Consider the following 23496-nt stretch of genomic DNA (forward strand, 5'->3'; position numbering starts at 1 on the left):
AAACTCGTGCATGGCTCTGAAACTGCAAGCTATCATAGCAGAGCGCCCACACTTATAATGCTGGCGCCGCAGGGGAGAGGAGCGAGGCATCGAGCAGCTGCATCGCTGGACCATGGGACAGGTGAGTGTCTGTTTATTAAAAGTCTTTAAATAAACTTAACCAGTGGAAAGCCTTTTTAACCACTTCCCACCCGGCCAATGCATATATATACGGCCGGGTGGGAGCCGTCTACTTCTGACAGGCCGTTCAGGAACGTCCTTCAGGAGTAGCGGGATCGCGCGCTCGCACAGCGGCGCGATCCCGATGTGCTCGTGTCACCCGGACACGGCACATCTCAGATCGGCAGGAGGGCTCTGTGATTGGCCCTCCTGATCACATGACGGCCGTGTCCAATCACGGCCGTCATATGATGTAAACAAACAGCCGGTTGCTAGGCAATCGGCTCTCCTCTCCTCACACGGAAGTCACCGCTGAGGAGAGCAGAACGCTGCAGCCGGCTGATGATCAGTGAGTATGGGCTGCTTTTTACAGCTTTTTACTCACTGATCATCAGTGTAGTGTAAACACACAACACACCACACAGTATAAACACAGTCCCCACATATGTCCCCAAAACATACATGTCCCCAAATAATAAAAACACATGTCCCTAATAATAAAAACATGTCCCCCACATATGTCCCACTAAAATCACATGTCCCAATGATTATCTGCACACATATGTACGTGATCACCTGCACACATATGTACATGATCATTTGCGCACATATGTCCGTGATCACACAAACCAATTATTATACACTTAACGGAATTTTTTTTTACCAAAAACATGTAGCAGAATACATTTTGGCTTAAATTTATGACAAAATTTGATTTTATTGGATTTCTTTTCAAATAGAAAAAAGAAAATATTGTTTTTCCAAATTTCCACAATTTTTGCACTTATATCGCAAAAAAAAAAAAAACAGAGTCGTGAATAAATAACACCAAAATAAAGCTCTATTTGTGCGAACAAAATGATAACAATTTCATTTGGGTACAGTGTAGCACGACCGCGCAATTGTCACTGAAAGCGCTAGAGCGCTGAAAGCTGAAAATTGGGCTGGGAAGGAAGAGGGTGAAAGTGCCCTGTATTGTAGTGGTTAAGTATCTGGGAGGTTGGACTGACATTCTCTTTAAATGGCACCAGGAAGGTAGTGCAGTTCTGGTCAATTTGTCAACAACTTGCTACATTTTTTTTAATTTAGGACTTCATGTTTGTATTTTTATATTCCTCTTCAAATATTTGACCAGGGAACTGCTGGAAACCGTCGCACTCTTACTGGGCGTGCAAGGCTTTTACCGCTTTGCGTAATGGTTGACATTTGCCCAGGGAAATACTAAACCATTAAAGTGGTTGTAAACCCTTACAAACCACTTTGACCTACAGGTAAGCCTAGATTAAGGCTTACCTGTAGGTCCAAGAAATATCTCCTAAACCTATACGGTTTAGGAGATATTTACCTGAAGACAGCCACCGCTGTCTACAGCGCATAGGGTAAGCCGCAGATCGCGGCGATATGCCACGAGTGTCGGCTCCCATGGGCATGCGCGGGAATGACGTCATCGCTGCTCTGGCGAATCACAGCGCCGGAGCAGCGAGACCCACCAAGAAGATGGACACTTGGAACTACAGGGGACATCGGTGACATCGCTGGCTCCTGTGTCAGGTAAGTGACACATAATGGACTACTATGCGATGCATAGTAGTCCATTATGCTTTACCTTTGCAGGGAATCAAAGAGGAAGTAAACCCATCAGGGGTTGCCATTGGTGCCATTCTTTTTAAACTGTTACTAAACTCAGGACCCTGCATTCACTATATATTGTCTCCCACAGTACACAGATCACGGAATGCAATTATTTATTAAATATAAACTGCTAACTACCTTTTCTCATCAGCAGTGTATAGTAGTCTTGTGACTTCTATCAGTGTCTGGTTAAAGCTTGTAGGAGGAGTTTTCATTCTGCACGGACTATCCTATCGGGATGCAGGGCCCCTGACCCTCTGTGGACAGTGCTGATCGCATTTACCCTCCCAAGAAAAAAAACTATAGAAATACACACCAGACTGAGCATGTGCAGCCTGTCCCCAAGCTCTGTATTATCAGGAATTATATTGAGGACCGTGGAAGAAGGGGAGGATCATAAGTCGGGATCATACAGCATTTTTACACAGTGCAGATGCTATACCCCTTAGGTTCCACGGTGAGTTTAAGACCCCTTTTGCACCGAGGGGCTTTCACGCTTAAAAAAAGTCCTATAAAGCTCACAAAAACCTATTTTCATTAGACTCCATGAATGCTTTCACAGTGGGGCATTGCACTAGACTGGTGAAAAAACACCCCTCTCCATTGAAATGAATGGAAAGCGCTTCAAAAGCACCTGAAAAGCTCTTAAAAATTGCTCAGTGTTTTACTGGGAGTTTACAAATGCCTCAGTGTGAAAGGGGCCTAACAAGAATGCTTTACTGCGTATACATGCTGATTTTACTGTTGTGGAGTTAGTAACACTTTAATATGACCAAAGATGGAAATTTTGCTGAGTATAGAGACATGATACACAATGTTACATATGGTGCATCTTATTGCTCATGTGTGAGAGAGCCTTTTTTGCCCATCTGACCACAAGAGCATTGCTTTTTATGAAATGTGTACAGCTACATAAAGATCAGTAATTCAGTGATAAGTTCACAGCTGTAAAAAAAAAAAACAGAAAATTTTACTTTTGAGTACAATGTTTTATGTACGTGCATTCATATGGATATAATCTATCCAAATTCTTGCCTTATACTGTAGGATCAACCCCCCCCCGCTATTTCAGCACCTTTATCAATGCTCTGGATGTAGCAGTAAGGACCTGCTAGAGATGAGCTTTGACAAATTTTACATTTTGAGTAGTGGAAGTAGAAAATTGTACAGAGAACACTAATCTGTTTTTGTGTAGCCACAGTATTGAGCTCTGGGGTCTCAACTATTTGTGCTTTTTGTATTTTGCATTTCTCTCTGTATGTCATCACAAATAACCTATCATTGCACATCTCCATGTAATAAGACTAGAGATGTGTAGAAGTAGCCAAGCATATATGATGCATGTCAACTGTTATCAGTGTTTGAGCACTTGAATGGCAGGTAAATTGGTAGAACTGACCACTTCAGAGGTTGCCCTTCAATATGGAATGCTTGGTTTTTGGATTTAGTTTTTTACAGAACTAAATGTGATGTAGTCAGTCTGTGGATAAGCTCTTAAAGGCTAAGTTCACCTTTACATTAAAATAATAAATGAACATCCTTTTGCAGGTAATGTGCATTTATTTGTATTTTTCATTTTATTTTTTTAAAACCAGAGCCTGCAAAGTTTTGCTCCCACAGATGCAATGTCAAGCCCCTTCACGCACTTACAGCTCTGTTGCCTGCACCTTTTGTACTGGCTGTCACTTTGAGAGCTATAGTCAGTGTGAATGAACTGTAGTTCAAACTACAAATCTGCCATGGTGGCGGAGGGTACTTGTGGTTTATTCATTCACAGGAATCTGTGAATGATGTGACTGTTGGCAGACCCCATCGGGTTGCTGCTTCACCGATTTGGGGATCACATGGGTGGTGCTGATCACCAATCGAATACTGCCTAGCCCACCCTGTCATTGGGGGAGAAGATAGAAAGCAGCAGGGATTTCAAATCCCTGGACCGGTAAATTTGCAAACCGTTGTCACCTAGCGGGTGATTGCTGGCCTCCGGTACAGTGGGACCGGGGGAGGATGGGGAAGGGTGTCCAGTATAAGTTCACCTTACAGATTTTCTGTAAAGGTGCCCTTACACTTTAAAGAGTAGTTTGTTATGCTTGCATTTTATATTGCTGAAAATTGCAAATGCATTTCTGAGCTCCCATCTGACTTGCAAGCTATTTAGTGAGAGTGCATATATCTCCCGTGTGTGTGTAAAAAAAAAAAAAAAAAAAAAAAAAAAAAAAAAAAAAAAAAAACCCCACATACCTCCTATGGCTGCATGCTGCCCCCCCATCAGCTCTAAGACACAGAACTGAGTGATCACATGACCACTGATTTCTCAGTAATCAGTTTGCTCTCAGCAGAGAGCAGTGACTGTCAGTCATTGGCTTTCTGTCCTGACCCTCCAGTGCCCATTGGAGCATCAGGCTGGGGATGGCTCGGGAGCTACTGATTCGGACTAGCAGCAGTGCACTGAGTAGCTAAACCAGCTGCTGATCAGGCATGTGGGTGAATCCCAGCATTGTCAGAATCCTTCCAGAGCCTAGACTGGCTCTGTGAAGGCAGCTGACAGCAGCAGGCTTTAGTCAAATCTTTTGCAATACTTCTTTTAGGCTCAATTCCCACATTGCACCCGAATCGCCGGCAGTTTGCACTGCTCTCTGCAAACTGCTGCGGATGTCAGAACAAAGTTAATGACACTCCCAGATCGGATCGCAGTGCCGCATGTGCAATTCTGCCAGGAATTGGATTTCATGGATTTGAACACCTGTACGATCCGAGTTTGGTCCGAATGCAATGGTTCAGCCATACAGTTTGTATGGCTGAATTTGTCTCGCACAGACCTCTGCACAGCAATGCGGTGTGAGTCACATGCAATGTCTGGCATCTCACCAGTGTGAACCGGTGTCTTGTCAAATAGCATCCTCCATCAGATAGTGTCCCCTGCGTACTGCGCATGTGCAGTACACAGGAACACAGATTCCGAAAATTGCTGAGGATGAACGGCGCCTGCGCCGCGAGTCCAGGTTCTATCCCCACTATCCAAGTGGACATAGAGTTATAATAAAAAAGAGCCGAGCGAGGCCGAGCCCGAAGCGTGGCGAGCTAAGCTCGCCCGCGAGGGGCCCTCTAAAATTCACAACCCTATGTCTGCTTGGATGGTGGGGCTACCACCTCCACTCACGGCGCAGGCGCCGTTCAGCTTCGGAGATTTTCCGAAGCTTCGTCTGCTCCGTACTGCGCATGCACAGTACGGAGCGGACACCATTTGATGGGCGGACTCTATTAGGCAGAACACCGGCCCTAAAAGCATTAAAGTGCTTGTATTCCCTAACACTTTGATCCTTTTTTTATTTTATTTTTTTGTCTGCTAAATATAGAATTGTTTTGTGTTTTCTGTTCGATAAGTGCAAACAAAATCTGTCAGTGTTTTTTGTAATCTGTCAGGAATAAAGTAGGCAGTGCTGACACCGCATGCTTTTGGACCCAGAGCTGAAATGCATTGCAGGGAATTTACTAAAACTGAAGCAGTCAGAATCTGGAGCAGCTGTGTAGGACAGCCAGTCAGCTTCTCCATTTACATTCACTGTGCTTTCTCATCAAAAAGAATATAGCTTTATTTTGGTTGTATTTGATCACTGCTGTTTTAGTTTAATTTTTTAATTTTCTTTTTTTTTTGTGCAACAAAGACTGGAAAATTTTGAAAAAAAGTTTTCGCTTTTGTTATAAAATTTTGTAAATAAGTACGTATTCTCCTTCACAATAGGCACTTGTGGGTGGCACTAATGGGCATCACTGATAAGGAGGCACTGGCAGGCATTAGAGATGGGCACAGACTGGCACTATTTTGGCACCGATTGCCATTGATTTTGGCAGATTGGCATACCTGGTTGTCATCAATGGTAGAAATCCCTGGTTGTCCAAGGTGGGCATCTGCAGAGGGGGGGCTGGGCAGATCCGCCCCCCCCCCCCCCGTCGTCAGAGCAGCCAATTGGCTTGCCTCTAGAGGCTTTTCCTATTTACCCTGCGATCAGCTGTAATTGGACACTGCTGATCCCGTGGTAAAGAGCCTCTGTCAGTGTCTCCTTACCGAGATCGGTGTTGTGGTGCACCACCGATCGGCACGCACAGGCTGTTATCCTGAAAGACTTTATGACGTCCAGTCAGAATAATGGAACCACCGCCTGCCCATCATTCTGCTATAGGCCGGGAGGGAAGTGGTTAAATAATGTTGCTCAGAAGTGCTGGTGTGTCGTCGTCTCCCCCCACTAACTGTTAATAACTACAGATCCCATATGAGCCATTTGGAAGGATAAGTTCACCCTTGGAGAATTTTACACCTGTATTTAGGGTGTAATATCCCCCCCCCCCCCCCCATGAGCACCCTTGTAATTGATAGACACTTCCTGCAGTTCTGAAACAGCCTGTTGGGGCTCAGAGCTGTCGGACGAGTGTGCAGGAGCCTGACGTTGCACCTGCCTGTGATCCACTAAGCGTGTGTGTTGTGTTTTTTTTTTTTTTTCTCTCAAATATATGAAAAGTGAGATGTGCATTTGTATTCAAACACCCCCCCCCCCCCCCCCCAAATGGCTCAAAGCTCTATCGGATATGATGATGAGCTTCTAAGAACAGCATTTTTCAAGTCTTGTCACTGATTGCCAATTAGATTTATCTCTGGACTTTGACTGGGCCATTCTAACAGATGAATACGCTTTGATAGAAACTATTCCATTGTAGCTCTGGCTGTATGTTTAGGGCTGTTGTCCTGCTGAAAAGTGAATCTCGCCCCCGTCTCAAGTCTTTTGCAGACTCTTAACAGGTGTTCTTCTAAGATAGCCCTGTATTTGGCTCCATTCATCTTCCCATCAACTCTGACCAGCTTCCTTGTCCCTGCTGAAGAAAAGCATCCCCACAACATGATGCTGCCACCACCATGTTTTACGGTGGGGATGGTGTGTTCAGGGTGATGTGCAGTTTGTTTTCTGGCACACATGGCATTTGGCTTTTAGGCCAAAAAAGTTCAATTTTTGTCTCACCTGACTAGATCGCCTTGCTCTACGTGTTTGCTGTGTCCCCCACATGTAGGGTTGCCACCTCATACCTTCAAAACCAAACACTCCTATTACTGACTCTGGTTCTGTGGCAATTAACCACTTCCCACCCGGCCAATGCACATATACGGCCGGGTGGGAGCCGTCTACTCCTGATAGGACGTTCAGGAACGTCCATCAGAAGCAGCGGCATCGCGCGCGTGCCCGCGCAGCGGCGCGATCCCGATGCGCCCGTGTCACCCGGACACGGCGCATCTCAGATCGGCAGGAGGGCTCTGTGATTGGCCCTCCTGATCACATGACGGCCGTGTCCAATCACGGCCATCATGTGATGTAAACAAACAGCCGGTTGCTAGGCAATCGGCTCCTCCTCTCCTCACACAGAAGTCATCGCTGAGGAGAGGAGAGCAGATCGCTGCAGCCGGCGGATGATCAGTAAGTATGAGCTGTTTTTTACAGCTTTTTACTCACTGATCACCAGTCTAGTGTACACACAAATCACCACACAGTAAACACACCACACAGTATAAACACAATGTCCCCACACATGTCCCCAAAACATACATGTCCCCAAATAATAAAAACACATGTCCCTAATAATAAAAACATGTCCCCCACATATGTCCCACTAAAATCACATGTCCCAATGATTATCTGCACACATGTACGTGATCACCTGCACACATATGTACATGATCATTTGCGTACATATGTCCGTGATCACACAAACCAATTATTATACACTTAACGGAATTTTTTTTACCAAAAACATGTAGCAGAATACATTTTGGCTTAAATTTATGACAAAATTTGATTTTATTGGATTTCTTTTAAAATAGAAAAAAGAAAATATTGTTTTTTTTTTCAAAATTTCCGCTTTTTTGCGCTTATATCGCAAAAAATAAAAAACGGAGTCGTGAATAAATACCACCAAAATAAAGCTCTATTTGTGCGAACAAAATGATAAAAATTTCATTTGGGTACAGTGTAGCATGACTGCGCAATTGTCACTGAAAGCGCTAGAGCGATGAAAGCTGAAAATTGGGCTGGGAAGGAAGGGGCCGAAAGTGCCCTGTATTGTAGTGGTTAAACTCACTTGGTGCCTTATCTGCATTAAATTAGCCACATAACCTGTGTCATTCATATGTGTTTGGATTTAAAGGGATGAGGTGACAGCCCACATGGCTTCTTGCAAACGGGACTTCTTATAGCTTTCTTTCAAAGATGGCCAGATTTGTGGGGTGCATGACTAATAGTTGTCTGGTGGACAGATTCTCCCACCTGAGCTGTTGGTCTCTGCAGCTCCTCCGGAGTTACCATGGGCTTCTTGACTGCTTCTCCGATTTAATGCTCTCCTTGCCCGGCCTGTCATTTTAGGTGGACGGCCATGTCTTGGTAGTTTTGCAGTTATGCCATACTCATTCAGTTTTTGGATGATGGATCGAACAGTGCTCTCTGTAAGATGTTCAGAGCTTGGTATTTTTTTATTTTTTTATATAACCTTGCTCAGCTTTAAACCTCTCCATGACGTTATCCCTGACCAGTCTGGTGTGTTCCTTGGCCTTCATGATGCTGCTTGTTCACTAAGGTTCTCTAACAAACCTGAGGGCTTCATAGAACAGCTGTATTTATACTGAGCTTGAATTGCACACAGGTGGACTCTATTTACTAATTAGGCGACTTCTGAAGGCAGTTGGTTCCACTAGATTTTAAGGCATCAGAGTAAAGGGGGCTAAATTCAAATGGACACCTCACTTTTTTCAGATATATATTTGTAAAAAAAAAATGGGGGGGAAAAACATTTTATAATTTTCCTTCCCATTCACAACTATGTACCACTTTGTGTTGGTCTAACACATAAAATGTCATTTAAATTTACATTTTTGGTTGTAACATGACAAAATGTGGAAAATTTCAAGGGGTATGAATACTCTTTCCATGCACTGTATACATTTTTCTTTTAGTGTTTGATCTTTTGCCTTTGATATATTTTTGATATTTAAGCTGCTCACAGCACTGTCATATACTAATCTGGGTAAAAACTGCATGCTTTTAATCTGGTGTGTTTTTTATTTATTTTTTTGCTGTTATTTTTACTTGTAGGTCAGTCTATCGGGATATGAGTAGCCTAGTTTTAGGCTTCAGTGTTGTGTGCGGTTAGCCAGTTTTATTTTTTATTTTTTTTATGACTTGCCTGTTTTAACCACTACAATACAGGGCACTTTCGCCCCCTTCCTTCCCAGCCCAATTTTCAGCTTTCAGCGCTCTAGCGCTTTCAGTGACAATTGCGCGGTCATGCTACACTGTACCCAAATGAAATTGTTATCATTTTGTTCGCACAAATAGAGCTTTATTTTGGTGTTATTTATTCACGACTCTGTTTTTTTTTTTTTTTGCGATATAAGCGCAAAAATAGCGGAAATTTGGAAAAAAAACAATATTTTCTTCTATTTGAAAAGAAATCCAATAAAATCAAATTTTGTCATAAATTTAAGCCAAAATGTATTCTGCTACATGTTTTTAGTAAAAAAAATTCCGTTAAGTGTATAATAATTGGTTTGTGTGATCACGGACATATGTACGCAAATGATCATGTACATATGTGTGCAGGTGATCACGTACATATGTGTGCAGATAATCATTGGGACATGTGATTTTAGTGGGACATATGTGGGGGACATGTTTTTATTATTAGGGACATGTGTTTTTATTTGGGGACATGTGTGTTTTGGGGACATGTGTGGGGACTGTGTTTGTACTGTGTGGTGTGTTGTGTGTTTACACTACACTGATGATCAGTGAGTAAAAAGCTGTAAAAAGCAGCCCATACTCACTGATCATCAGCCGGCTGCAGCGTTCTGCTCTCCTCTCCTCTCCTCAGCGGTGACTTCCGTGTGAGGAGAGGAGAGCCGATTGCCTAGCAACCGGCTGTTTGTTTACATCACATGACGGCCGTGATTGGACACGGCCGTCATGTGATCAGGAGGGCCAATCACAGAGCCCTCCTGCCGATCTGAGATGTGCCGTGTCCGGGTGACACGAGCACATCGGGATCGCGCCGCTGCGCGGGCGCGCGCGCGATCCCGCTACTCCTGAATGACGTTCCTGAAGTCCTATCAGGAGTAGACGGCTCCCACCCGGCCGTATATATGCATTGGCCGGGTGGGAAGTGGTTAAAGAGTTTAATACAGTTAAAACTTCAAATGGCGACAGGAAAAACATCTGACATTTTGCTTCAAAACGTATTTACTGAGATGCTTCTGAAACCATTACAGTTGTGCTGGATCTGAAACAGCCTGCTTTATGTTCATCAGTATCCGATTATGGACATAACTAATGTAGGTGTTCACTAAGCTGCTCAGATTGAGTTCTACGCTCAGTAATACCTCTGCCTTTATTGGAGAACAATAATGTGTGTTTTTTATTTTTATTTTTTTTAAGGGGGGGAGGGGGACATGCATTTATACAATAAGCTTGGCATGCCAGGCTAAGATTGCTTCAGGTGACTATCCCTGATGCAAATGAGAGCGGCAGCTGTTTGTGCCATCCGTGGCTAGCTGTACTGTCACTTCAGTGGCAGGTTGGCGGCCACAGCTATCCATTACCTATGGTGATTACTGCTAGCTGCTCACAGGTAGCAAAACCAGGGATAGTCACCTGTGCAAATGTAACCTTAAGCTACATACAGATGTAGACTGACCATGAAATGTTTTGTATTGAAAGCCTTTGCCACAAACATGGATGTTTCCATTGGCCCTATGTGTTAGTGTTATTAAAGAGGAAGTAAACCCTGATGGATTTACTTCCTCTTTCATTCCCTGCAAAGGCAAAGCATAATGGACTACTATGCATCACATAGTCCATTATGTGTCACTTACCTGACACAGGAGCCAGCGATGTCACCGCTGTCCCCTTTAGTCCGGTGCATCCATCTTCTCGGTGGGGTCTCGCTGCTCCGCTGCTGTCATTCGGCGAAGCCGCGATGACGTCACTCCCGCGCATGCGCACGGGAGCCGACATGCGCGGCATCTTCGTTGACGATGCTGCGCTCAGTGCGAGCCGTAGACAGCAGTGCCTGTCTTTCGGCAAATATCTCCTAAACCGTGTAGGTTTAGGAGATATTTGTTGGACCTACAGGTAAGCCTTAATCTAGGCTTACCTGTAGGTCAAAGTGTGTTGTAAGGGTTTACAACCACTTTAAAGCGGTTGTAACCTGCTGACTTTTTTTTATTTTTTATTTTTTATTTTTTTTTGTACCTGCAAGGTAAAAGCGTAATGCACTAGTATGCATCGCATGCTAACACATTATGTTAATGTTACCTTAAAACTAAGTTCGTCCAGAGGAAAGATGATGGCGCTAGCCACGCTGACATCTTTATCCGTCTTGCTTCTGGGTTTGTGGACTGGCCGTTCCTTTAGAGTGCATGCGCCAGTGATGTCACTGGCTGCATGTACACTGAATATCTATATTTACACTACCTATAAGTAAGCCTTTATAGTCTTCGCTATAGGTAAAAGGAAGAGATCAATGTTTACTTCCACGTGAAACCCTCTTTAATAAAATGTCTATGTAGCACCATACCTCATTCCCTTATTTTTGCTATTTTCTGTCCCTTTTGTGTCAATGGCTGTGACCACTGATGTGTTCTGGTAGGGGGGCAGTCCCCTTTTCAGAACATGGCGGCACAGCGGGGGGAGATCGCTGCATCAACATCCCTTCTGTTGGTATGGCAATCCGTCAGTTTTTTTTTTAGGTAGGTTTTTTTTTTAATGTATGTACCCAGCTTTATACATGCCAGAGCTTGATCTTGACCCAGCTATTGTGCAGGAGAGCAGAGGCTCCCTCTGCTCTCCCTTCCCATGGGGCCAAATCCTATGGCGGGGGTGGGTCATCAAAGCCTTTCTGTCTGTGTCTATGGATACAGGCAATGGGGCTTGAGAGTGAGCCTGCACAATTACCCCCTAGGAACTGGCTTGGGGGGGGGGGGGAGAGGAGATGGCCAGGAGCACCAGAGGGGGACCATTGTACATAGCAATTAAAATGTCACTAAACTCGTATCAAAAAATGTGGTATTCTGTATTCTGCAAAGAAACCTGGTTAATCCTGCTGCTCTCTATCTCCACCTTCTGTTAAGGTCCACAATTCAGCTATGGATTTTGCAGCTGCAGTGGCAACTCTGCACATGCTCAGTTTTCAGTGAGTTTCTGCTGAGCATTTCCTCCCTGTGACATCTGAGCAGCCCATGTGACTATAGAGCCACACATATGGACGTATACACAGTGGTTAATGACAGCACACTCCCTCCCTGATGGAGGAATAGAGGCTTTACCTCCCTCTTAGTCTAAGACGCAGGCTGGAGGGGTATGACACAGCCTGTGACTGGTACAAATCCACTCACACCATGATGTTGCCAAAAAATAAAGATTTGATTTCAAATATATTTTTGTGTGACAATTTTGATTATTTTTACTCTATTCCGAGGGCTGTTTTTTTTTTTTTTTTTTTTTTTTTTTTTTTTTTTTTTTTTTTTTGTGCTTTCTCTCAAAACATGTTACCAGCAGCAGAGGACTACAAGCTCCTCCTTATGTTTCCATGCATACAGGCTGGGAAAGATCTGGGTCATGTGACAGCTGTATGGAAAAAGGTACTTTAAAAAAAAAAAATTGCAGTGCCATCATTCACATACAGAAATAGGACATCAACTTCAACCGTGTGTGTTTAGTATCCCTTTTAAGTAGATATTATCTTATACTAGATATTTAAATAATACGTAGCATGTTTAAAAATAAAAATGAAAACCTCCTTGGGGTGACGGTGTCCTCAAATTGCTACTACTCACTATTTTACATTGTAGCAGAGTTTTTTTTTTCTTCAGTGCTGTCACATGAAAAGATATAATAAAATATTTACAAAAATGAGAGGGGTGTACTCACTATTGTGAGATACCGTAACTCGGGCTGAAGAACCTTTGATAGTACTGTATAAAAGGGATCTAGCCAAAGAGGAATGTTTCCTCTTAGGCAGCTGTCACTGAAACGGGTGTCTCCATAGCAAGTTTTTGCCTTAGTCCTCTCCATAACATTATCAGAAATGTGTGCTTAAAGTAGAACTATAGGCAACACTTTTTTTTTTTTTTTTTTTTTTTTTGGATAGAATAAGGGAGGGTTATAGTCCCCCGTGTGTGTGTGTGTGTGTGTTTTTTTTTTTTTATTATTTTTTTTTTTTTTTTTAAATACCATTCCTGTCCCATTTGCAGCATTTTTTCACTTCCTGCCCCATAGCCAAACAGGAAGTGAGAGGAAATCTATTCAAATTAAGGGAATCCATTGCCTAGACCCCCCCCCCCCTGCCCTCAGAATTGGTGTCCCACTTGAAAATTTCAGGGTGGATCTTAGTAAGGGGTGTGGCCTTGACAGGAAGAGGTGGGTCATATTTAAATTGGAGGGTGCATGAATTTAGTTAGGCCTAGCAAGGACCGCATAAAACCTAAATACGCTACTGGTGTGAACCCAGGCTGAAGGTAACAAAATTGTGCTTAAGAATAACTTTCCTAATGCTTTACTTCAGGTCAAATACATACTGAATGAATTGTAACTGATTGCAGTATCCAATGCCAGTTTTTAAGATGTCAATACCACACCTTGTCCATGACATTTATACTGAACAAAAAGTTTAAAGCATCAATGTAAAATGTGGAGCTATACATAGAGTATACATGCCAAAAAAAAAGTAAAAATGTTTCACATTTTGAGGATCATTCCTGAAGAAAAGCAAGGGCAAACATTTTGTCATTTTCGGTGAGATTGATGAAAATATGTTTCAAATTCTTCTTCTTCCTCTAGTTCTGTTTTCATTTGCAGGAAGACCACTTGCTACTATGAAGCCTTTTTGAAACCTATTTCTAAAATGCAGTTTGAGTTTTTGTTTATTCTTTAAAAGTTTTGAGGTGTAGTACTGTAAAGTAACAATGAAAGGGAAGCTGACTTCATAACATCCTGTCAGAACATGCGCATGTCTTGCAAAATAGACTATAGAACTATGTTTTTTTTTTTTTTTTTTTTTTTTTCTTTTTCTTCCAGTCTACAAAATTGATTTTCATGTAGAACTCCTGTAATATGTTTTGCGTGTTTATTCTACCTACTGAGTTAAAAATGTTGTATAGTGCTCTGGCAATGTATAGTGTTTCTTTATGTAGATAATATTGCAAGATCAGATTAAAACTGATGTCCGGCAGCATTATAACTGAAATTGGTGTGCAAGTGCAAAAAGAACACTTTCTATATTATGCATGTATACATTACCTTTAAGCGCTGTGCTCACATACTACACACAAGAGTTGTCGTCATTGCTTAAAGGGGTTGTAAAGGCCAAAGTTTTTTTTTTTTTTTTTTTTTTCCCTTTATGCATGAAGATAAAAAACCTTTTGTGTGTAGCAGCCCCCAGCATCACCGAACTACTTACCTGAGCTCCATCTCTCTGTCTAAGTCATCTGGGAAACTCCTCCTGATTAGCTGAGACACAGCAGCGGCACCATTGGCTCCCGTGGCTGTCAAAGTCAATCAGGGGGGAGAGGCTGGGGCCGGGTGTCTGAAAATGGTTTCACGGAGCTCTGACTCAGCTTGGGTGCCCCCATAGAGAGCTGCTGGCTAAGGGGGTACTCGATAGGAGGGAGGGGCTAGGAGCAGCAAAGAGGGACCCATGAAAAGGAGCATCTGGGCTGCTCTTTGCAAAACCAACTGCAAGTAAGTGGTAAGTATAACTTGTTTAAAAAAAAAAAAAAAAAAAGAGAGAGACTTTACAATCACTTTAAGCTTCCACTTCCTGCACATTCACAATAGAGCTGCATGTAGGCAGCTTAAAAATGCACAAAAAGGTAAAAGTGGTAGAAAAGGCATTCAAACTCTTCTACCAAAAATGTACATACCATGTTTTACCTTTGATAACACGGTTTGTTTTGTGAAGACTTTCCTGGAGAGTTGTAGCTGCTGGAGGAAAAATATGGTTATGCTGAACCTCCTAGCTTTAGTTATTTCAGTGATTAACTCAAGTATAGAAATGAGGACTGAGCTTTCTTTATTGAAAGGGTTTACAGCCAGTGGAGCAGTATAAGGGCGATAACATCTCTTCATCTTGCATCTAGGGCTAAAACAACTAATCGATTATGAAATTAATCGATTACTATTTTCATAATTAATCGGCCAGTAACAATGGGGTTAAAAAAAAAAAACTAAAATGAGCCATTTATAGTATAAAAAGCACATTGCTACTGTAAATATTACTTTCACTGTTCTACAGTAAAAAAATGAACCCCTTTACAGTAGTGACTATCTGCTTTTTTTTTTTTTTTCCTTTCTTTCTGCTATAAAGGGCTCATTTTCATTTTTTTTTTTTAGCCCCATTATGTTACTAAACGTCTTAGACCTTGTACACACCTATGTGTTTGTTGGTGCTTTTTGCAGAAATGCACTACAGTTCATTTACATGGTTTCCTATGGGACACGTTCACATCTGAAAGGATATGAGAATTTTAACGCAAAATGGTGCTTTATTGGTTCAATATACTTCAATGGAGAAGCTGCAGAAAAGCATGTAATGTGTTTTTGCAGCAATTTGTGTTTTTTAATCTGCCCAAAGAAAATGGAAAAAAATGCAAATTGCAGTAAAATCACGTGCGCAAAAATCAAAACGCACTGCAGAAACAGATCAAAAGAAAACTGCTTAGGTGTGTACCGAGCCTTATGCTGGCCACACAGATCAATTTTCAGATGAGAATATTCAGATGAAAAATCTTTGTACATTCGCTGAATGAAAGAATTTTGTTTGAAATTTTCACTTGTTTTTAACATTCTGTTTTTAAAATGAATGTAATTTCTGAACGAAAACCACATACGCTGTCAGAAAACTTCTCAGTCTAAGGAATTTTCAATTTCCAAATTTTCCTGTCACTGGTTGAAAATGTCAATGAATGTCAATTTGACCCATTTTTTTTTTTTTTTTTTAAGGTTATTAACCTCTTGCTTACTGGGCACTTAAACACCCCTCCTGCCCAGACTAATTTCCAGCTTTCAGTGCTCTCACACTTTGACAATTACTCAGTCATGCAACACTGCACCCAAATTAATTTTTTGCCCTTCTTCCCCCCCCACAAATAGAGCTTTCTTTTGGTGGTATTTGATCACCTCTGGGTTTTTTTATTTTTTGCGCTATAAATGAAAGACTAAAAGTTTTGGGGAAAAAAACGAAATTTTCTTTGTTTCTGTGATAAAATTATACAAATTATAAATTTTTCTTAAATTTTGGCCACAATTTATACTGCTACATATCTTTGGTAAAAAATAACCCAAGTTAGTGGATATTATTTGGTCTTTGTGAAAGTTAGTCTACAGTCTGTGGTGCAAATCATAAAAAAATTGATCATCTGATGTACTGGTGGCCTATCTCATTTCTTGCGACCCGAACAAGTCAGGAAAGTACAAATACCCCCCCCATGACCCCTTTTTGGAAAGTAGATATTCCAAGGTATTTAGTAAGGCATAGTGAGGTTTTTGGTGTTGTCGTTTTTTTTCCCACAATTCTTTGCAAAATGAAGATTTTTTTTTTTCTTCTCTCACTGATGCTGCAGCACGGAAGCTCTCCCTCCTTACGCGCTGTCTCTGTGTGAGGAGGGGAGCTGGCGATGAAAGATGATCTCGTATGTTTACTTATGAGATCACCTCCCATTGGACAGGCCGATCGAGTGCTAAATGACTTCTGTGATTGGCCATTTAGCACAATCTGTGATTGGCTGTGTCCGAGGGACACGGCCAATACAGAACTTCCCCGATGCGCACCCGCGGCGGCATGCAGAGGGCAAGTAAATGGGAGGACGTCCAGGAAGAGTGGGCGCGAAGTGGTTAAGTGATTAATCGAAACAATCGGCTAACTGATTATGAAAATAATCGTTAGTTGCAGCCCTACTTGCATCCCAGGGCATAGGGTATTTTTTATCTCCATGGTGCTAAGGTTATGCTGCCACCTTCAGGTGACACTTCGGTTTTCTGTAACTACTGATAGTGTTATTTGGAATTCAGCTTCCCTTTAAGTCCCTCTAAATCTTCTACCACTTCTCTCCTCCTGATTGACAATGATGCCTTCCAAAGGTGTGTGCTTTACTACCTTATCCAGATTGCCAACACCCTAAGACCAGAAGACTATTCCTGGCAGGATCACCAGGTGAAATAAAGGAGGGAAAAACAAAAACAAAGGCAGCCACCGCAACTAAGGATTAGTAAATTAATATATATTTTCCTTTTTGGTTTTTAATACTTGCTGTTCTGGTAGAGCGGAACAAAGCAGAACCTACTTCTGAAGAACCCCAGAATCTGGGCTTATCTTGCATGCAAAAGGTCTTTGTAAGCTTTCTTGCAGAAATAGTTTGGACCAATTTGCAGCTGCCGCTTCGCGTACCCCACCCTTCAAAGTTTGCAAGATTCGGAGTCTGCCATCACCAACATACTCAATCCTTCCCTGTACATCCTACTTTTAAGTATGTTTTGTATGTGGATTGGGCATGTGTCAAAGTCTTAAACCGCCCATAGACTGTCAGAATCTCTGCTGGTTCAGCAGGTCCATAGATTGTATGTTTTTGTAATGCTTGTGTATATATTAGCAGCTGCATAGAGAAGAACATTTGTGGTGTGTAGTCAGTAAATTCATGCCATTGCTGGCCTTTCCAATGATCCTCTGATATAAAAAAAAAAAAAAAAAAAATCTTCATTTAGTCACCCTCTTCCAGCTTCACTGCTTCTCTTAAAGCCACATTTGTAGGTGTGTCAATTCATGAGCAGCAGCAGTGCTCACTTGCCACCAGCCTCCAAGTGGTGAGTTCACCCATCACATGCTCAAGTCATTAGCAGGCGCATTGGTCACACACCCCAGCTCCAGAAGATCCCTACATATGAGTAGCACAGGTAGAGCTCTGCTGTTGGTGGGTTTGTCTTGTGAAGTATGACAGGCCTACGTTCCTAGGAATGGCAGTTGTTTCCAGTAAGCACAGAGAAGTGGAGTCGAGCCTCATTGGATATTAATTTCCTTTATTCCTACATGGTCGCACAGCAGTGGAAGGAGGGAGGCATGCTGTGGTCCATGCTGTCCCAGTTAATACAGTACATAAAAAGATGAAAACATGCAAAATTAACTTTGTCCTCTAGGGGACTGGAGCAGCAAAATAAAAAGTTGATTTCTTTAAAGTGATTGTAAAGGTTTGTGTGTTCTTATTAAAAGGAAAAAAATATATATATATTTTTTTTATATTTGCCACTTCTGGGCAGTTGGTTTTGCACAGAACAGCCTGGATCTTCCTCTTCTCGGGTCCCTCTTCGCTGCTCCTAGCCTCCCCTCCTTTTGAGTTCCCCTCAGCCAGCAGATTTCTATGTGGTTACCCAAGCTGAGTCAGAGCTCCGTGTATCCATTCAGACACGGAGCCCCGACCTGGCCCTACCCCCTCTATCTCTTGATTGACTGTGACAGCCGCGGGAGCTGATGGGATCGTGGGCATACCTGGAGATAGAAGGGGCTCAGGTAAGTAAGTAGAGGGGTGCTGGGTGGCTGCTACACCTTCTTCTCTTTTTTTTTTTTTTTTTTTTTTTTTTAACGCATTAAAAAAACTTTCTACCTTTACAACTCCTTTAAATCTAGACTCATTGTTTTCAATAAAGTGATTTAAAATGAAAGAAAAAATAATAATTTTTTTTAACCCGTTGTACTTACCTGCTCTTTGGTTTTGCACAGAGCAACCTTGACCATCCTCTTCTGGGGTTCCTTGCCAGTGCTCTTGGCTCCTCCTCTTCCCTGTGTGTCACCATAAGAAGCTGATCCTTATGGTGGCGCACGTACCACTTACAAGGGTGCAACAATCAACTTTTTATTCATATTAAACCTTTTTCCCCAAATGAAAAATAAACTGCTACTTTGATTGCTGGTGTAAGCAGTGTTAGCTGGAGTTTGGCTTCAATTTGTTAGCATATCTAAATCTGCAAGTCCCGTCTAACACTCCCCTCCTCCCAAGACTGATAATGCTGCTGTCTCTGTAGTTCAGGGGGTCTCAAGCTCAAATTACCTGAGGGCCACAGGATGAGTTTTCATATCCCATGGGGACCCGCATGCAAACTTTCAAGCTTCATAAAGAACATTAAACTAGTGTGTGTGTGTATGTGTGTATGTATGTGTGTATATGTATGTATGTATGTATGTGTATGTATATATATATATATATATATATATATATATATATATTAATATATAGTGTGGTAGTTACTGCTTGCTACCAGATGATTATCAGTGTTTGCTCTGCAGCGTCCAGCAGGACCCACAGTTCTGCTGGCAGCTGGCCACTGACCCTATGGTTCTTGCTGGTCTGTAGGCCATGGCCAGAAGGACCCACAGGTTCGCAACCTGCTCCTAGCAGGATCCTGCTGTCCATGGCCTATGGGTCCTACTGGTTGCTAACCTGTAGGCTATGGACAGCAGGACCCACAGTTCTGCAGCCAACTCCCAGCAGACCATGGTCAGTGGCCAGCAGGACCCCACAGATTCTCAGCCAGCTCCTAGCAGGATCCATGGGCACTTGGGCAGCTCCCAGTGTTGAGCGCTATTTTGAAGTTACTGGATGGGCACTGGGACAGGGTAAATAAGGTGTATGGGGGGGATAGATGGAATGATCATAAGGGGCTCAGCTGGGGGTGTCTGTGTCTTTTGCCGTGACCTCAGCGATGGGCCGATGGCAGCTGCCAGCTCAGCAGGACAGATCCTCCTTGCACGCCGAGCCAGTGAGTCAGACTCGACGGTGTCCAAGAAGATCCCACTGGGAGTTGTAGTTTGGCTGTAGTCAGTGGCGTCACTAGGGTTAGTGTCTCCTGGTGCGATAAAACCGGTGCCAACCAGTGCCACCTGCTAATCCGTGCCACCGCCAATCAGTGCCATGTGTCACTGCCAATCAGTGCTAGAGCCAACCAGTGCCACCTGCCATCGCTAATCAGTGGCATGTGCCAATAGTTCCACCTGCCAGTGCCATGTGCCACCGCCAATCAGTGGCATCTGCCACTGCCAGTCAGTGCCAGCGCCACCTGCCAGTGCCAACCAGTGCCAGTGACAACCAGTGCCACTGCCAATCAGCGCCACCTGCCAGTGCCACCTGCCAGCACCACCTGCTAGTGTCAACCAATTTCCCCTGCCAGTGCCATCTGTCAGTTCCACATGCCGACCAGTGCCATCTGCCAGTTCCAAACCAGTGCCACTTGCCAAAGCCAAGCAGTTCCATCTGTTGCCAGCCTTACTCTTTCTGTTCAGCCCATAACCCTGATGTAACAGCGTTACTTTGAAGTTATTGACTGGGTGCTCCATTGCGAGTTAGGGGGTAAAAATTACTAGCCTTACTTCGGGAGCTGACAATCCATACCACTCTATATAAAAAAAACTGTCTCCTAGATTCAAAGCAAATTTGTCAAGCCCTGTAGTATAGAGTGGTACAGTGGCAGGTTGGGGTGGTATAGGGCAGGCTAGGGTGGTACAGGGCATCTTAGAACTCTATGTAGTGTGTGTGTGCAGAGTAACTTACATAGCATGCCTCATTCCTGTAGATGAAGAACCGGATGGGTGGGCGGGGCTATTGTCTGTCCTCGCCTTTATCTGCTTCGGCATCATCCATAGTGAAGGAGTCTGGGAGGAGGCAGCCCCTCTCACACCCCATAGCAACGCCAATGGCTATATTTAGGCTGGCTCCTCTCCAGACTCCACCTGCATGGTGCCGGGAGCTTCAACGCAAAGCCGTGGACTACAACTCCCAGAAGCAACAGCGACGGACGTCATGTGATGTCACAGTCATCAGCTAGCCCGACTTGCGCCGAGTAAACCAGGAAGAGGAAAAAAAAAAGTAAGCAGACGGCCATTGTGTTTCAGGAAATGTATCCGTATGCATCAGTCTTGCGGGCCAATTGTAACCGCTCCGCGGGCCGGTACTTTGAGACTCCTGCAATAGTTGCTTCATCCAGAGTGGTAGCACTTTAATACAGCAGGTGTTACTGGCTAGATCACCAGGTGAAAACGGGATAGTGTAGCCACTACATCTAAGGATTGGTAAGCTGCCTGTGGAGTACTGTGGATAGAAAACAATTGCTATGTTTTAATATTAAAGTGGAACTGACAGATTGGGAGCAGGCAGGCTATTATTGCAGAAGAGGCATGCAATGTCTCCTTCAATAATATGCACCTACCTGTCTACTGGCAGCGGACTACGACCTGAAAACTGAGTGGCGCATGCACAACTCCGCTTATGGTGCCAGGACAGTCCTTGTATGTCAGGATTACTGACTCCCGCACATGCGCAGTAATGACGTCATTCCACACTCTCCATTCTCATTGGCCGAGGCACAGTGGCGAGAGCCATTGGCTGGCTATGGGGGCACTTGGCAAGGAGAAGGGGCTAGAAGTGCTGGCGGGGGACCCAAGAAGAGGATCGTGTTGCTTTGTGAAAAACCACTGCACAGAGCAGGTAAGTATATAATCTGTTTATTTTTAGTTGTTTTTAAAGTAAGCCTTTAATATTCCTTTTTCAAGTACAAAAAACTTGCCAGAAATGCAGTACTCTTGTCACACCTGTGAAATAATCTGGAAGCCAAATTACTAATCCCATTACCCCCATGTAATGGATATAAACCGAGGCAGACATGTTTGAAATCAAGATACTGTAAACCAGAGGTCTCCAAACTTTCTAAGCAAATGGACAGTTTACTATTCTTCAGACTTTATGGAGAGATGGAGTGTGGCCAGTGTGACAAGAAAAGTCCCATCATTGGTGTTAAGGGAGTAATGGTGCCCTGTTATTAGTATAAGTGGGAGGCATTGTGCCCAATCACTGGTTTCAGTGGGAAGAAATGGCGCCCTTGTCCTTGGTGTCAGTGGAAGGAATCATGCCCCTTCCATTAGTGTCATTGGGAAGAAATGGTGCCCCTTTCATTGGTGTCGGTGGGAGGAATTTGTGCCCCTTTTCATTGGTGTCAGTGGGTGGGGGGAATATTGTGTCAGTGGTAGTTGTATTCAGTGGAGTGAATAATGGCCAAATAAAAGCAACTGCTGTAAGCGAGTGAGAGTAACCAAGAGATGTTAGAGGGGCTCCAGTCACTAAAAAAATAAATACTGTAGCTGCTGACTTTTTTTTAATATCCAGGGATCCAGCACTGTTCTCACCCAGGCCGGTTTTTAAACTGCCAAAAGTGGGAGAAGAGGGGTGGACGAGGATTAATAGTGGCACTTCCCTTTTCAGGTGAAGTTCTGCTTTGATATGCAATATTTCCAGGTGAAAATAAATGCTGGGTGGGGGGGCCTGAGGAGATAATCTTGCACCCACTATAGCAACCGGGAGACTTTTTTGTTTTAAATGTAAGCAGGCAATGAACTAACCGTTTTATATTTCAAACTGAAAAATGGGTAAAAAAAATACGCTTGGACGGTTGCTCCTTTTTACTGCAATGTTTAAATGCTACAATGATGGTTAATTATGGGGGGGGGGGTGATTACTGCTGCTGGGCACTGATTGGCATTTCCCTTGATGGACACGGCTGATCATGTGATAAAGAGCCTCTGAGGCTCTTTACCAAGATCAGTGTAGCGGTGTGTCAGACTAAGGCACCCCACACCACCAATTGCCACGATGCACACCCCGTCGTTCTGGAGGGCCATCATATCCTGTCCACCCAGAATTAGAGCCACAATGTGCGCGTGCGTGTGTGTGTGTGTGTGTGTGTGTGTGCGTTTAATTTTTACACTTAAAGTGCTACAGCAAGGGTTGGTCACACGATGAATAGTCTGACCAAGGCTCCCTTACACAAATCATTTGCTTAGCATTTCACTGGTAAAACTTGTCCCCAAACACTGCTCTAATTATCCCTGAGAGATTTTAACTGGGCTTTAAATTTTATTTATTTATTTTTGTTTTCTTCCTCTTTACTTAACCATGGATAGTACCGCCATAATTGTTAAAAATGTGATGGTCTTGCAGGTTAATATGGTTGATGATCTATGTTGCACAGTAAAACTTTTTTTACTTCAATTCAATATATAACTTTTTTATATCTCTAGCTTACTAATGCTAGTATCTTTCTGCTTTGATTTAGGGTTTGTGGATGCACTTAGATGTTTGCAATGAGCACTGTGGCTGGCATGCCCCAGTGTTTTGGATCCCGATGCAGAGGACTCCATAGTTATCGAATTTATCAGAAGCGAACGTCATGAGCATAGTGGTCCCTTTGCGGGTTAAGACAGCAGAGACTCCATATTTAGAAATGGCTGCTGGTTCAGAGTAAGTGTTTGTTTTGTTTTTTTAGTTTTTTTTGTAAACCTTGGTATAAATGTGCTTTAAATCATTCCGATATTAACAGTTGGATCGCCTGACAACATTGTTCATATAATGCGGAGCCTAAAAATTTGTTGAATGCTGTCTGTTTTCCTCTTGTTCAAATCCACCCAAATTCTTCTGCTGGCCAATGACACTGGGGCCAGAACAAATAGAGTGCAAGTCTCCCAATGGGGGCAACGATCACTGGTGAGTATATATCTTCATGTGGGAAGATGAGCACGCTGTTCCTGTTTGTCTGTGGGTGGGATGTGGAACAACAACTCCCTGATGGCTACATAGCAGTAAAA

General features: G+C 43.2%; 1 protein-coding gene across 7 annotated transcripts in view; it reads left to right on the forward strand.

Annotated features, from left to right (window-relative positions):
- KMT2E (lysine methyltransferase 2E (inactive)) overlaps positions 1-23496 on the forward strand; it is a 136400-nt gene that overhangs the window by 6998 nt on the left and 105906 nt on the right. For all 7 annotated transcript variants that reach the window (XM_077470680.1, XM_077470678.1, XM_077470681.1 and 4 more), the window contains exon 2: positions 22968-23152. In XM_077470680.1, the coding sequence (XP_077326806.1) occupies positions 23082-23152 (71 nt within the window). In that variant the 5' untranslated portion in view covers positions 22968-23081. The remainder of the gene's footprint in view (positions 1-22967; positions 23153-23496) is intronic.

This window comes from Lithobates pipiens, unplaced genomic scaffold, assembly GCF_037356315.1.
Source record: "Lithobates pipiens isolate NorthernLeopardFrog02 unplaced genomic scaffold, aLitPip1_a1.2 Scaffold_8, whole genome shotgun sequence".
Taxonomy (NCBI): domain Eukaryota; kingdom Metazoa; phylum Chordata; class Amphibia; order Anura; family Ranidae; genus Lithobates; species Lithobates pipiens.